General features: G+C 41.5%; 1 protein-coding gene across 1 annotated transcript in view; it reads right to left on the reverse strand.

Moving 5' to 3' along the window:
* Window positions 1-15,134, reverse strand: part of jakmip1 (janus kinase and microtubule interacting protein 1) — a 36,604-nt gene extending 21,470 nt beyond the window's left edge. Inside the window, exons 1-9 of the mRNA XM_030396437.1 lie at window positions 14,631-15,134; window positions 6,426-6,720; window positions 4,785-5,117; window positions 4,066-4,227; window positions 2,685-2,897; window positions 2,177-2,290; window positions 1,763-1,909; window positions 1,348-1,518; window positions 331-387 (exon numbers count right to left, since the gene is read on the reverse strand). Coding sequence (XP_030252297.1) covers window positions 331-387; window positions 1,348-1,518; window positions 1,763-1,909; window positions 2,177-2,290; window positions 2,685-2,897; window positions 4,066-4,227; window positions 4,785-5,117; window positions 6,426-6,581 — 1,353 coding nt within the window. The 5' untranslated portion in view covers window positions 6,582-6,720; window positions 14,631-15,134. The remainder of the gene's footprint in view (window positions 1-330; window positions 388-1,347; window positions 1,519-1,762; window positions 1,910-2,176; window positions 2,291-2,684; window positions 2,898-4,065; window positions 4,228-4,784; window positions 5,118-6,425; window positions 6,721-14,630) is intronic.
* Window positions 15,135-16,380: the final 1,246 nt, after the last annotated feature.

A 16,380-nucleotide genomic window follows, 5' to 3' on the forward strand; every position in this document is an offset into this window, starting at 1 on the left:
CACACAATGAAACAAAGAAAAACAAAGACACAAACAAATCAAGCTTGAAATGTATTCATGGCTCTACAATAATACTAAATACACAAAATAAGTAAAACAACAATGACAAAAAGACAAAAATATTTTCTACTCGCACTTTCATGCAAGAGCTGCATGATGCTCCCAGCTGTGAGGGATACTGTCATTGCTGTCTCCCGAGCCCAATTAAGCAGAGAGAGACACACCCAAATGAAAAAAAGTGCTCAAGGATCAGTCAACCACAGATTGGGTAGCTGCTTAGTTACACATCGCTGGATTAACAGCGTTTATAAATCACTCATGGACACTTACTTTAGACAGCTTGAGAGGTTTCCTCCTCTTTTTGCTCAACACCAATCGGTCACGTTCCTAGAAACAAACACACAGCAGATCTATATCTCAAACCTCTGGCACGACCAGCTTCACATCTGATTTAGACATCATTCTTTTAGCTGCAGAGGGTCACACAGTTCAGCCAAAACATTAACTGTCGTCAGAATATAATGTTTCATGAAGCAGAAGTGTTCGATATCGTCTGTTTCTACAAAATTCAAGGTCAGTAGGAATTCAAGAAAATGAAAACCCAAGTGCAGTGAAGATCAAGACGAAGTGGTAACGATGGACAGAAAACAAAATAATTATAGGAATAACGTGTGTGGGTTGATGCTCTATATAATGAGGAAATTTCCTGTGGATGATTGATGAGCCGGGCTGTGATGGAAACATACAGAAAATAGGGTGGGAGGGAAAAGACGAGTGAAGATGAATAAATCAGACTCTCTCTGCTTTGGTTCTAAAACCAAAAAACATTCAATCAACAACAACCACTTCATCTGAAAATATATAACTAACTTCAATAATCCAGTAGATCTCAAATTAAAACTGTTTATGTAATCCTATATAGGATTACATAAACAGTTTTAATTTGAGAACATATCATAAATCACACTGATATATATTGTGATGTATGAAACATGTTCGATAGACAGGAATATCTTTGCATATCCAGTGAAGTACTTATCTGAAAAATCAAACTACATCATCAAGTATCACATTTGAAAAATGTCAAAATAAAATCCTGATCATTTATTAACAAGAAAATGGTTAAATGTTACATAAAGAACATCTGATGGGATAAAAATCTTCCAGCCCATTCCTCCCATTTTAGAATCTTTAGAATCAAATCTTTGAGTACTTTCCAGACAGTGTGGGATGCCAGCACTAATTAAAGAAACACTTATTACTCATATGTTATAAAAACACTTTTTGTAAATTTAAACCTATTAGAGGAGACTGATCAGAGCCTGGTGGGTTGAGTAAAATCCTGACCTGCGTGAGCTCATCAATGATGCCACGTTGCTCAGAAATCTGCAGCTTGAGGAACTCCACTTCCTGTTCTTCGTGGGCGTGGCTCAGGTCCGTCAGGGAGATTGGCCGCTTCAGCTGGGACTGAATGGGTTGTTGTGGTAAGGAGGGCCGAGAGGAGGAGGCTTTCTCCTTCTGAGGGAGGAAGACAAAGAGAGAGTGAGAATCTCATTTATTGTTGTACGGAAAATACCATGCTTTTTCTCATACAGCCTGTAGAGGTCCTGTTTCCTTTCTAATTAAATTCTCAGCAATGTTTTTTTTCTTAACACATCCACCATTGATTAAATATCTACCATTTTCTAGTATTTCAACATTTTAAATTAATCTTTATCTTGAGAACAGAGAGAAACTAAAGAAAAGTGGTAAAACATCTCACCATCTCGGCGTTCTCTCGGCTCAGGTTCTTCAGTTTCTCCTCCATTCGTTGCAGCGTTTGCAGGAGGTCATCATTTTTCTTGGACAGCCGCTTGTTCTTCTCAAATATGGGCTTCATCTGGCTCTCTGCCTCTCGCACCCGCTTCAACTGGACAGAGGAAGGAAACAGGGAGGGGAAACACTATTCTTAAGTCTTGACTTCTAGTGACACATAATTTCCAAACTGAGCAACAGGGAAAGGATCAAAAGCTAGAGGTCTTATATATAAAAAAAAATAATTAGAAAAATGTTTTAACACACCTCTCATAAGCATCTATGTGTGTATACATGTTCTCGCGAGCATAACTATACGGGTGTCTGTTTTTGCATGCCTATAATCATTGCATGTATATACTTCTGCATGTGTGTTCCTCACTAATTCATTCCTCTCATCAGCCAGCAGTGCATTTCTGTCCTCCAGTTTCCTGATGACCGAGTGGAGCTCTGCAATCTTCAACTGGAACCTCCTCAAGTCACGCTCCTCCAACTCCTGTGGAGTAGGGGGGAGAGGAGAGGAGGAAAACAAACTCTAAATAAAAAGGGAGCACATGCAGGCAGGCAGGTAGGTAATGGAGGTGGATGGAAAAGAGGAAGTGGAGGGATGAAGGTTGAGATGCCATCTCACAAAGTAACTGTGAATCTGTATGTATAATATAAACAGTCTATCAACATGCTTCTTATGAAAGTATGAGATGTAGGTGTGGCTGTATGAGATGTAGGTGTGGCTTTAAGTGATCTACAATATGACATTTTTTTTCTTGTAATGTCATGTTCAAATCATGTTCATGCTGTTACAATTACGTAGTCTGTATTTTGGTGTATTAATGCATCCATGTACATATGCAGATGCATGCGTCTACATCTCTTTCTGTATCGGTGTATACCTGGTTGTTGAGCAGGTCTGAGTTGTCCCCCAGCCCAGGCACCACCTCTCTCTTAGGGCTGCCATGGTTGTGTCTCTCAGCCTCTCGTACGTGGCCCAGCTGCTCATCCAGGGCTTCCTTCTGAAGCTGCAGCTTCTGGGTATAACCCGCCTGCAGCCCCAGCTCCCTCTCCAGGGCGCCCACCACCCGGTCCTTCGCCTTCAACTCATCCATCTATAACAGGGATGGAGAGGAATAGTTTTCCATTAAATCCTATTTACATTCTACATTAATATTACTGAAAAATCTTCACAATAGATAATACAAACATGTGTGCGATCATGTTGTGGAAAATAAAATGTTTATGACATGCCACAAAAATAAAGCTTGATCTGTTTATTTCACCCAATTAACCACCAATATGTGGGTATTTGGTTACATGAAGTATGCTGTTCATCTTTTTTAGGATAGTGTGATGCAACTTTTAACTTTCAACCTAACACTGTCAGCACCTTCAGTCCAACAAGCTGTTCGCTCTGGTGCCCAAAAAAATGACAGCGTTTTAGCTTTAAAATACTCTTTCAGCTTTGATTAATTTATGAAGCTTTGTTCTTACTCTGCATGTACACAATTGTCTTCTGACAGACATTGCCACTTCTACTTCCCCTCCGTATTTTGTCATAAATATCATAAAGTCTCCCTGTTCAAACATTCCTTTGCAGACAACAATGCCTGCTACTGTAACCCTACTGTATGTAATCAGGTTAATGAGTAACTTCGGCAGAAAAACAGACTTTTATTTTTGCAGATAAGCACCATATGGTGAGATAGACAGTGGAGCAATTAGCCTGTAACCTCCATACAACAGTGAGATAAACCCTGAGCTGGAACTTCAGAAGCAGAAAAACAGATGTCATGTGTGAGGGATTCCTGGTGATATTCAAATGTGGTTGGAACAATGGTTATAAAAGTAACAGCTGTTGGATTTGAAAGCTAACCTATCAGGAATAATAAAACATATCTGTCTTTTTATTGCATATATTACAGCTCCATATTTTGCAATTCAGTTAGGGTTAGCTCATTGTTATGGACAAGACAGAACACTTTTTTAGTGATTGATGTTTAGGTATTGAATTTAAAAACCTATTTTATTTTATATCAGGACGATCTGGGCAATTTCATGAAGTAATTGAATTGCTTTAACTAGAGCTCCAAGTCAAACAAAGGTTAAATAAGTTCAATAAATTAATCTGGGAAACACTGGGGTCACCAGCACCATGCTGTCAACATAATTGTTGAAGGTCACTATCAAGAGACTTAGCTAGTGGCCATGTCATTTTTGATAAGACATATAGTATGTAGTGTCTGTGGTGTATATCTTTCCAGCAGCATGTGGTCTCACCAGTCGGCGGATGTCTCTCTCACAGTCCCGTTTAATTCGATGCACCTCATCCTGGTGCTGCTGGTAGGCTGTGCGGAGATCTGCTGCTTTGGCTTTATCTGCCTGCTGAGCATTTGTAAGGGCCTCCTCAGCCTGCTTCCTGGCCATCTTCTGCTCCTGGATCTACATGACCACACACATACACTATAATATCAATACACACAAACCTAAAACAACAGAGAGAGTGACACTCATATGTAAACACATGTCCTATCCCATTAGACTGTTGCAATGATAGATGCCCTGTTTGTCTGGAAAGGCTGCAATGGAACAATGGCTTGGCAACAGGCTTTTCCACCCTGCTTCCTGTTTTTCAACAGCAAATATAAAAAAGGTTTACACAGCCCCACATCAACACTCGGCACTGACGAGCACACATACACATGTGCACTCATTTAATGGTTTCAGAATGCCAATTTTCCACATTAAACTGTTTGTCTTCATCTAAGAATATACATTTCCATCAGAAAATATCCAATCTGCAACATTCAGTAAGTCACTCAGACTTCCAGATGAAGCCAATGTATGCTTTAAATACAGTGAGGGGCATACAATGAGAACCAAAATTTTGCAACACATAAGACTGAGCTCTATTTTGTTGAGATATTTTTTTCACAATATATGCTGGAAACAAGAATTAATACTGCATGAACGGCACCTCCACACATGCTACAACCTACCTCCTGCTGCAGCTTTAGCCTCTCCCCATCAAAAGCTCTCCTGGCCTCCTCCCGAGCCTCTCCGAGAAGAGCATTTTTTAGCTTGTCAGCAGCTCCATCTCTCAGTGCGTTTACAAGCCCCTGGAGCCTCTGCACCTCAGCATCCCGGATTTTGATGGCGCGGGCCAGCTCGACATCATGCTGCCGTGCCAAGCCCTCTCGGACTGCCGCTATCTCGCGTAGCTTTTCTTCGTGGAGTTTGGCACGCAGGTCAGTGAGCGCTACGGCGTGTTTGTGCTGCTCGAGCTCCCGAGCCTTCCGCTGCTCCTGGAGCCGCTCGCGGAGCTTACATACCTGGGAGAGCGATACAGTTTGCCATTAGAGTTGCATAAAAATTGAAAACAACCAGTCACCATCACACATCACAGACCGCCAGTGTATTCGTGTGCCACACAGTGATGACAAAATGGATGAACAGCTATCAAGTGGTGCTTTATTTCCCAACAGGGAGCAGTAGACACTCAAATGGAGAACAGTTATGGTGTCTGTGCCAGCATGAAGATGTTCAACCCAAAATATATTTTCCTTGCATGCAATTCCTGTATGTCTGCCCAGCTGAATTGTGAAATTATGAATTTCAAATGACAGAAAAAAAGGCAAATTTATTTTGATACATCTGTATAATTGTCTCACAATAATTATCAATGTCATACTTGCATTGTGGATACTATGAACAGCTGCTGTTATTCTTAGGCCACATGCCACATTGCAGACGTTTTCAATGCAGTGGTCCCAGTAAGATATGTTCCATTATAATTGTGTACATAGGGTTGTAGGGTGTATTTGACCTTGCTTAGTTTGCTGCTGAAAATTGATGAAACAGGTCTCAACTCAGTGCGAGACCTTCCACTTTTTAAACATTTGCCCCCTGTCTCACTTGCTTGTCCTCTTACCACTACTCTGCAGACTGTAGTCCTGCATCAGTTAACCTTCCTCTTCTTCTTTTTGAAGGTCTACCTGGCAGTGATGTATCCTCAACACACACACTCTCACACAATGTTTACACTAAAAGATATCTTTTATGATAAAACTTTGATGGTGACTTTTGATCGCTTTTTTCTAACAGTTTGTACAGTTTGTTTTATTTATTTATCTATAAGTGAGGTATTCATTTGAGTAAAAAGTCTTTCAGTGTCACATCCTTGTTTTTGTTCCTATTAATCTGTGGTGTTGGGTGTGGACATCCTGGAACTCTTGTGGCTCACCTGGTCTCTCTCATACTCTCGTCCTCCACAAAGGGACACTTATCATAATTTCCACAGTGGGAAAGCTGGGTCCTTAAAATTGTGATCAGAAAGGCTCACCACTCTCTCTCTCTATGCTTTGCCAAAGATAACAGAGGAGAGGGGTCTTTACTTCAATCTTCAGTTGACCCACTCACCTTTTCCTCAAAATTATTTATTAAGCACTTTATGTCTATGGCATCTGTCTTAGCCTCGTATTTTATAGGGAGTTTTGTGTCTGCTTCAGCTTAACTGCTGCAAAAAGCAAAAATAAGTATTTAATATGTAAATAACTCTTTAAAGGAGGACTTTCTATCTACTGTCATCATCTTTAGGTTTCTACACAAGGCATCTACTTCTTCTTCTCGCTCCTCCTCACCTTGCCACGCTCCTGCTGCAGCTCAATCTGAACATCCATGAGTTTGCTCCTCAGCTCCTCGTTGGTGGCCGGCATCGATTCTGTCATCGCCTCCGACTTCTCCGGCTTCCTTCCCTTCTTAAAGGGCGGGGCCGCAGGAGGTGTGTTTGATGACATAGCACTCTGGCCGCCCCAATCAGGACGGACACAGAGTGGCGAAAAGGAGGAGAGAGTCAGTCGCTGCTCCTCCTCCCTGCGAGCATCATCATCATGTTGTTGGCAGGTCTACATCATTGCTGGAGGTTTCTGAGAGTTTCTAAACAAAAAAGGAAAGATGGGAAAAAGGGTGAGTCAGTGTTATAAACTGGGTTACGTGACACGCACAATACGCGCAATATTCTGGGCCCAAGCCACATGACATGCCACAGCCTGGGGAAAACAGACTATTTTTGGGCCTAACATTTACACTCTCCTCTGTCTCCCTCTCCTCTCTTACACATACACCTGGGCAATTTATCTTCATCCTATTCTAGTCCCTGGGCTGTATTTAGAAGCTCCACAGTGCATGAGAATGTGTATGACCACCAGAGTTGTGGTCCCTTGCTTCTCACATCTCTTTCAAACATTTATCTCTATCTCTATACTGCACAGAATACAGAGCAGTCTTGGCATCACCATACTAGATACCAGTTTCATCAGAATATGATATGATATCGATTGTTAGGACGATATGATACAAAACGATACGATACAATATCACGAAGTCTGCCACAAATACGATTTTGATTCAACTCAGGGGCCTGTGATCAATATGAGACATGTCATATGTCCACAATCAGATCCAGAGGAGGCTACCTCCCCTTTCTTTAAGTGCAGTAATATCACTTTAATGTTACTGCACTAAACTTAACCTTAAAATGAACCCCACTAACACACATAAAACATGGCTTAACAAGAATCTTTCGCTGCTACTGTATCAAACGAGTACCTAATCAAATCAGGATTTTTTTTTGCTGATTACCATTATTAGCTTCAGACTATTGTATTTTACATTGGACATATAAGCCGAGCATTCGTCCCCACCTCATACTGTGGTACTCCACTTAATCAAAATGTAACTTTCTGTAGAAAGATTCATCATTGAGTCTCACCCACAGGTCGTCAAATACTGATGCTTTGGGTTGGTGTCAAACCTGAGCTGCCAACCCACAGCGTCAGTATTTGACGATCAGGGGATGAGACTCAATAAACTAATCATCACAAATCATTATATCTTTATCACTTTACTGCAAAGGTCCCTGAACACTGAGAGTCTGTGCTAGTAACATTGAAGAGAAGTCTCCTTGGAAAATTAAATCTAGAAATCTTTGCTTCATTCAGTTTTCTTCCTATCCTTTCTATTGCCTGCTTTTTGTCTTTAATCCTTCTCAGCATGAAATAAATAACTATTTCAAACAGATATCTCATTGATTTTGTCTTGACTCTTCAGACAAGGTGAATGTAGACAGCAGCTGCCTCGATTACTGTCATTTGATCCTTCCACTTTATCCATCAGCGCAGTACAATTGCAAGATGTGTCTCCACTTTTCTTTCTTGGCACGAAAATGAGGCTTCGCTTATATTTTTTGTGCGGCTCTAAGAGCCATGACATAGAACAGAGAAAAGCAGCAAATCAGCACAATTTGATCATCTGATTTGAGAGAATTTGGGGTATTTTTAAAAAATATACAACAAAATATATTAATATAAATCTAAATAATTTATATAAATACCATGTCAAATATAGATTACATACTCCATTTATAGTTTCGGCTTCAGTGTAAACGCGTCAGAGCTATCAAAAGCTGAAAAAAAGGTGGCATCCAGTTGAACCACAGAAACAATGGCAAATACAAAATGGTTATAATTAATCATTTGTTTACTCCTCCCTCCTTTTTGGCAATGACTGCAGGCTACACCTGTGTATTTTTAGGATATTTAGTTGTAGATGTTTTGCTATAGTGACACACATTCACTGAGCTGAAAATGGACTCCTTTAATCTCTTCCTGGAAATGAATTGTAACCCAGTAACCTTAGTCGTTCTGCTAACTATTAAATAAATAATGCAACGCTGAGGGAGCTGAAGCATTAAGACCACAGAGGCTCCATCTTTTTTCTGCGCATACTACCAAACATTCATACGACATACACAGATGGCTGCAATAGTTACCAAGGCAACCCTTGCTCTCAAAAACTCAATTCCTCTCATAGCAAAGGATGATGGGAAGGAGGAGTCTCATGGTAGATTTGAGACAGACATGGAGCACACACACAATCACATCGTATAAAGGTTGCACGTTAGAAAAACAACATGGTACATGCAAAGGATTTTATATCTGCTCAAATCTCTGAGCTGGGGTTGACTGAGAGACAGAAATGTGCTGATGCTAGAGGGCAAAGAGGTTTTCTTCCACATGGATTTCTAAACAGCAGCACGCACAGTCAAACGTTGGGAACCGATGGGGACGGGTGAGGAAAAAGAAAGACAGAAATGATGGAGCGGGAACAGGCCAAGAGAGAGGATGAGAAGGGATTGTAGCGCGGTTCAAAGTGGAGAAAAAACCCCATGCATGGCTCTACAAGACCTTTAACCGTCTCTCTTCCTCTGCTCTTACATTCTCCAACCTCTCTCATAACTCCAACCCCCACTTGCTGGCATGAGCTGAGGCAATCAGAGATCTCACTCTCATTCACACAGACAGGAAAAGAGAGAGGGAAAGGGGAATCATTCACACACTGAAAGCACTGACACAAGCACACACTGTCCGATTCTTAAACAAGACAACTAGAGACAGATACAGCTGTCATCTATTCACACAGGCACCAAAAGCTCTGTGTGTGTGTGTGTGTGTGTGTGTGTGTGTGTGTGTGTGTGTGTGTGTGTGTGTGTGTGTGTGTGTGTGTGTGTGTGTGTGTGTGTGTGTGTGTGTGTGTATATATATATATATATATATATATATATATATATATATATATATATATATATATATATATATATATATATATATATATATATATATACACACACACACACACACACAATAATGCATTTCCTGCGCACTTTCCATTCCTGTCACTGTTAAGCATGTTTATGCACGTCTGTGTCATTATCAGAGACCAGGTGTACCTTCGTTGAAATGGCTGGGAGGCGTGAAGGATGGTTTCACTGGTTTTGTTCATAAGGCAAAGAGGCGTGGATGCTCATCCTACCAACATCTGGATGTAATGCTTGTCCACAGTAGATATGTGACTTGAAGTGGTCTGATATATCAAACATATCAATATTTTTTATACATGTTTGTTTCAAATTCTGGATCAGAGCTGGTCTAAAGATAAAATTTGCTTGCAAGAAATCAAAAATGTTTGTAAATAAGATTTAGTACATTCTCCAGATGTTCCCTGAGAAAAACATGTGTACAGGCACAAACATATGTATGCCATCAACTACACCCAGTTCCAACAAAGCCTCCCAGTGCCACGTGCTCCCAAGCTGGAAGCCAGAATTTAATGCTGAAACTTTATGGGGAAACTGGAACATTTTATGGGTGCACCAAGGAGCTAACAAGCACCTTTAATGTTCTCAGAAGCAAACAAAAGCTAGCACAGGTCATAGACCTTAAAATCACTTCATCCACTCAGAATCTAAACAGTTACCCTGCTTATATTGCACTAGAGAGTTTTGGTATTTTAAACACAACCTTTCATAAGACAAAAGGGGCAGCCACCATTGACTCTGCCATCACCCACCTATAGCTAATATAATCCCATGCTCATAGCTAAAAAAAGAATCATTGTGACTCATCAAATCAATCACAAGTTCTATTCTATTCACAAGACTTATATAAATTGAAAAACACAGCAGCAAAAATGCACTTTCAAGGGCAGATTTAAATACACTGAATGTAGAACTGAGACAGAAGGCTTAAAGAAACAATGGAGCTAAATCACCTGATGGTGACGACAAGAAAGAAGTGATGAAGAAACTCTGCAGCTGCTGGGGAGTTTCACAATTAAGCTAATTGCTGCTTCAGAAACCGATGCAAAAGTCAGCAACAAAACATGTCCATCAGCATCAATATAACACAAGAATATTAGTTAAAGCACAGCATAATCGAGGCTGTAGGCCGGTACCTGGCTACCCCTGCTCATTTTGAAACCTTGATCCTTTCTAAACAGGCTTAACAAAGTGTAACAAACGTATACATAGTTTCCTAACAGCCTCAGGAAATCCTCCTTCTTTCTGTGAAATGGCAGGCCTGTAGGGTTACAACAGTACACTGGTTGGTGGGTGTTCCTGGGTTTTGTCTTTAAGTCGAAGAATGTTTGTTGGCTTTATTCATTGTGATAGCTTTTGTAATAAGTGAGCAGTAAGGAAGAACATTCTTAAAACAGGTGCCTAAAGTGACCTACTTTAACAACTGGACACTGTTTTGATCATTTGAAACAAGAAGCCCTTGAAAAAGAAATATCCACCTACGAGTTGGCAACAACACCATTAAGATTTCTGTTGCCATTTCAGGTACATGTGGTTGCAGTTTCCTGAGCTATTTCTGTTTGTTTGCAACAGGAACAAAGCCACACAATCAAATTTAAATAAATAAAAACAGCCAAATCTTCTTGCACTTGGTCTAACCAGGAAAAGGACAGCAACTATAAAACATCTGAAAAAAGTTTTAAAAAGTTTAAAATGATTTGTGATAAAAACGTCCCCAGCTAGCTTTTTGCTTGATTGTTGATGCACCTTAAAAGTTGGCGTTGTTTTTTCGCAGAGGAACCAATGTAGGTTTAAAAAAGAGGTAGGAATGTAAACAAATGTCTTTGTAATGTTCACAAGCTTATAACAGACTTACAGATGGACCTCCTCAAAGCTAGACTGACCACACGCAGACACTCACTCACATGGTATCAAACATTAACTAGACTTCAGTGAGACATGCAGGCCCAATAAATACATAAAAGAGCTGCAAATGGGAGCTCAAACAAAGACTCCTCAATTATCTGTATAGGTTAAAACATCAGATGTACTCCTGTTTATACTGCATGTTTGTTCAATGCCTCACAAGCTTATATACAGACACAGCATGCATACACTGTAGTCGTATCTGCATCAGCAGAGTGCAGACTGTCAGAACAGGTCTGGCCAAATTCCAGACATCTCTTCACACACACACCCGCACACGCACACTCAGCAGTCTGCTGATACTCCAAAGACACTGTAGAGAAGATCCCATTGAAAGCCTGAGTAACCTAGCCTAGCGCCACACTTGTGAAGCATATGACCTAAAAACAACTATGCCAACAGAATGACTGCGAGTTACTGACCCCAATGACTAGTCAACCCAAACAGAGCAATACTCTCTCTCTTCCTGTGTCTCTGTCACACACACACACAATCTACTCAGTGATGCTACTGCTACTTTTATCACCCAGGAATTAGATCTATAGTACCCACAAATGTGTCAATTTGTAATTCTTTGCTGGAGGCATTGTGTGTCTTTGACCTGTGCATGTATCTTTATGGGTGTGTTCTTTGCATGCATGGGTGCATCTGTGTGTATGTTGGCAGTGACAGCCCCTCCTCCCTCGGAAAGACATGATAGTGCAATCAGTAATGTGATTAACCTTGCCTCTCTCTCTCTCTCTGACTACACAGCACATTGGTCCATACTGGCTGGTTGCTATTTAACCCCTGGCTTAAACATACGCAGTACAGATGAGGGCTGCAACCGTATGACATTTTCACAGTATGATAACCATCTCAGGAAATATCATAGTGTACAGAAGTACACAATTCCTCCCACTATTATCAGTTACAATGAACTTTAAGGGACTGAAAAAAGGAGGGTTTTGCAGTTTAAGAAAGACTTTCTTCAAAATTAACAAAAGTTATGCCCCAACAGACATGAAGCTTGATATAAACTTGAAATATAGATTCTTAATCACACTAATACAGTAGAATGAAATACCTTATATAAGTAAATGCCAACACATCATACCACGGTATATCGCTGATCCCCTTGTCCAGATGCTTAATCACCTGTCCCACTCTTTGCATTAGGAATATATAGGATGAACTACCCTCACATGTCTCCATGAAAGGGTTGTAATGAATGCAATGAGAGAGGCCTGCACATGCGAGTATAGTCCAAGGGATTATCCAGGTATCAGCCTGCAACTCAAAGCATTACGCTGAGGAAGGCACAGGCATGGAGGAAGAGATAGGATTATGAATGAGGAATAAGTGGCATGAATTAAGTTAGAGGAAAGGTGGGTGAGTAAAGGGAGAGCGAGTTGAAAAAGAAGGGAGACTGTGACGTAAAGCGGAGTCCCAATGAATGGCATTCATTAACATTACACCTAACAGAGTAGAATGAGGGCCTCAAAACAAGAGGGTTCTGGGTTCAAGCACACCAACAAGCTGGGGATCTTTCTGTGTCCAGTTTGCAGGTTCCCTCCATGTCTGCCCCTGTTTCCTCTGGGTGCTCCAGTTTCTTTCAGCAGTCCAAAGACATGCAGTTTAGGGTTCACCCAAAAAATGAAAATGTGGGCATTATTCATTCACCCCAAAGCCAATGGAAAATCTGGTGAAGTCTGGTAGTCTGCTTCACAGTAAAACAGTGTGTCAGCATTCTCCTTCACCAAGTAAAATGGGTCTATACAGTTCAAGATCCTGTATTGATTTGCAAAGATGATATTTACACATTATTTAAAGCCAAACTCTTCACTGTAGCTGCTAAGCTAAAAACGTTAGCAAGCACTCTTTCAGAAGTGGGTGCACAAACTGGACCACATGTCGAGGATGTAGAAAAGTCTTTTTAAATCAATTTGGGATCTTGGGATCTTGAGACTTAGATTACACTGGGCGAGCTGTATAGAGCCATTTTCATTTTGTTTTTGTTTGAAGTCTTCATCAGTTTCATGCTATGAAGCTTCAGAAATGATTTGTGGGCTATGAGACCTCGCCCGACTTCCCATCAGCATGGGGGTGAGAAGATAACGACTGAATTTTGACTTTTGGGCCAACTTTATACTTTCATTTAATTGGTGGCGCTGATGTGTTAGCCCTGTGATAAACTGGCGACCAGTCAAGGTTGTACAGCATTACTCACCCTCCTGCTCCCCACAAGTATAAACGATTACAGACAATGAATGATGGAAAGATTGACAGGAAGAGGTCAGGATGGAAAAATAACATTACAATAATAAACAGACAGTGACTGTCTTCCTGTCACAATAATGATTGTACATTGGATTCAGTACTTGCATAAGAGATATGCCTTTGTTAGGATGAGTGAGTTAAAAAATGTGCATGCCACGCATCAGAGTTTTAGCAGCATGACCTGTGCAGGGCTGATCAAACAGAAGTGAGTGTGAAACATATGTTGGGTGTCCACAGGGGCAGATTTACGAGCCTCTGGGGCCCCTAATACAGCAGCAGAGCTGTTATGACAGACAGACCCCTCCGCTGCCAATAAACACTCACAGCAAACTGGACAGAGAACATGCATGACAGACTGAGGACTGGTTTAGTAAAGGGATACTGTTCGTGAGGATGGCTTAATGCGATGTGGCCAGCTCTCTAATGAGCTGTCAAATGGGAGATTACAGGGTAGAGTGCTGCTGGAGGGAGCTGCTGCTGACAGGCTGCCTGCCTGAATGCCTGTCCGGTTTGCCAACCACACCCCACGGCGACATGCAAGTGGGCTGCTGCAGCATCCTCCAGCCACAGAGGTCGGGTGTCCTTGCACTCAAGGCTGTGTAGAGAATAACGTGTTGATGCCGCGAAGCTTTTTCTACCGAGATGTTCTGGTGAGACCACGGTGGCCTCCATCATCCCGGGGAGGAAACATCGTGAAGGCTTAGATAACAGGAGGGACCGTTGAATATCAATCACTCGTGTCGGGCTATCATCACGGTCCATACTTCCTCGTTAGCTAGCTGGCACTGTCTGTCTGCCACACAGAGCTTTACGATGCGGCCAAAATTTAACATCCCCGTCTGGGTCTGGCGGTTTCTTTAACTGTTAGCTAGCGACCAAAAAAAAAAAACTCACGTCAACCGCCAGAAATGATGAAACCAGGTCGGCGGCCGTTACAGCTCATAAACACGGACGTGTGCGCCAGTTAACCGTCCACACAAATCATTTCCCAGAAGTTGTCTCGTCATTACACGCCGAACAAACTTACCTGAAATGGAGGTGCAGCGCTCACTCACAAGTGTCCTGATGTTGGGAAAAACGTCGCCGCCTGCTTTTGCTTCACATCCAGGAAGGGAGCGCAGGAGGAGGTGGGGGAGCGGTCTGAACTCACCTCCAGCGGCTCCTAACAAGATGTCGACCAGCGACCATTCACAACTTTACTCTCCAGTATTACACACAATTTCCAGCAGCTGAAGTTGTGTATCCTCCTCTAGCCACTGACTGGACTCGGCTCCCGGGGCTTCTCCTCCTCCTCCTCCTCCTCCTCCTCGCGCCGCACGTTGACACTTCACTCCACGCCCACATACACACACATACACACACTTGAGTGCACGCGCGACGTCATCCAGTCTACATTTCACGCACATGAGTAGAAAAATATATAAATAAATAAAATGCGTTTCACCGTGAACGTGGGGAAAAAAATTAAGCCGGGGCGGGCGTCGCCGGTAGCGTGATAGAAGCGCGACACCTGACTGCGTGTTCAAGAATGACACCGCGCGCTCTGAGTGCGTGAACACGCCGCCGGGTGCGGGAGAAACGTGCGTCGTCAGAGCAGCGTGCGGTGGGAGACACAGAATACCTGACACTGTGCCTCAGACTGCTGCATGTAATCAATGTGTGGCATGGATGAAAAAAAAAAATGTCACTATGCAGATATGGAGAAGAGAGTCAAACTCAGAATTTAAATATTAACAATATAAATGAGGTGATAATGCAAACTCAGAAATATTTATTTTGCCCAGACCTCAATAAACAAGCTGAGAGGAAAAGAGGAAAATCTTTTCAAAGGTAGAAAGGTGGCAGGGTCCACCAAATATAAACAAAGTATAAACAGTATGAAATCGTGTTGTCCTTTAGGGTCAGTCGTTTTTTTCAGTTTATTCCGCCATGAAAACAAATAGAATTTGTTTATTATAGTTTGTTTAGGCATTTTAAAAAATCAGTCAATGATGATCTTTCTTGAAAATTCCTGCCCAAAACTACATAGTGCACCTTTAATATATAAATATGTTCTGATCCAGGTCCTGTGTCGTTGTTGTAAACACCAACGCTCAAGCTAGCTGCACGACTAACCGAGCTAAGAAGCTAATAGTAGCTACAGGAGGCCAATTCTTGCATCACGCGCCTTTAAATGGATTCTAAAACAAACAAAAAAATGACTCCTGTTTTCTGCAAAGTAACCATGCTAAAGTCACCAAATATATGTGGTGAGTAAAAGTACAATATTTGCATCCAAAATGTAGTATAAGTAGAAATCAGAAAACGGTACAAGTACCTCAAAGTTCAACTTCCCTAAATGTACGTGGTTACATTCCACCACAGATATTGTACATTAGATGATGACGATAATAATGATAACTTATTTTATTTTATTGAGCCATGTGCCTCATACCAGGCGTCATTGTACAAAATGATTCATTCTTTCCTAGTAAAGGGTAACTGAAGACAAACCATCAACCAACAACAACAATAAAAACTCAAAAACATGCCTACAGATTTCCCACTGTATGTATCCTCTTCAATTACAGGTACTGCAGTCCGTCTAATTCAGTAGTTCTATCTGGGACAATATGACTCTGCGAATCATAAAACTAGGTGAAATAATCTGACAATATGAAAGTGGTGCGAGTGTGACCCAGATTCTGGAGGATGCATTACTTACGCACAGCTGCCTGTCTCTGCCTCTCCTCACTGCGCCTGCCTGTCTGCCATTCACAAGCAGCACCACACAAATC

This window comes from Sparus aurata, chromosome 18 (assembly GCF_900880675.1).
Source record: "Sparus aurata chromosome 18, fSpaAur1.1, whole genome shotgun sequence".
In the NCBI taxonomy this organism is placed as follows: Eukaryota; Metazoa; Chordata; class Actinopteri; order Spariformes; family Sparidae; genus Sparus; species Sparus aurata.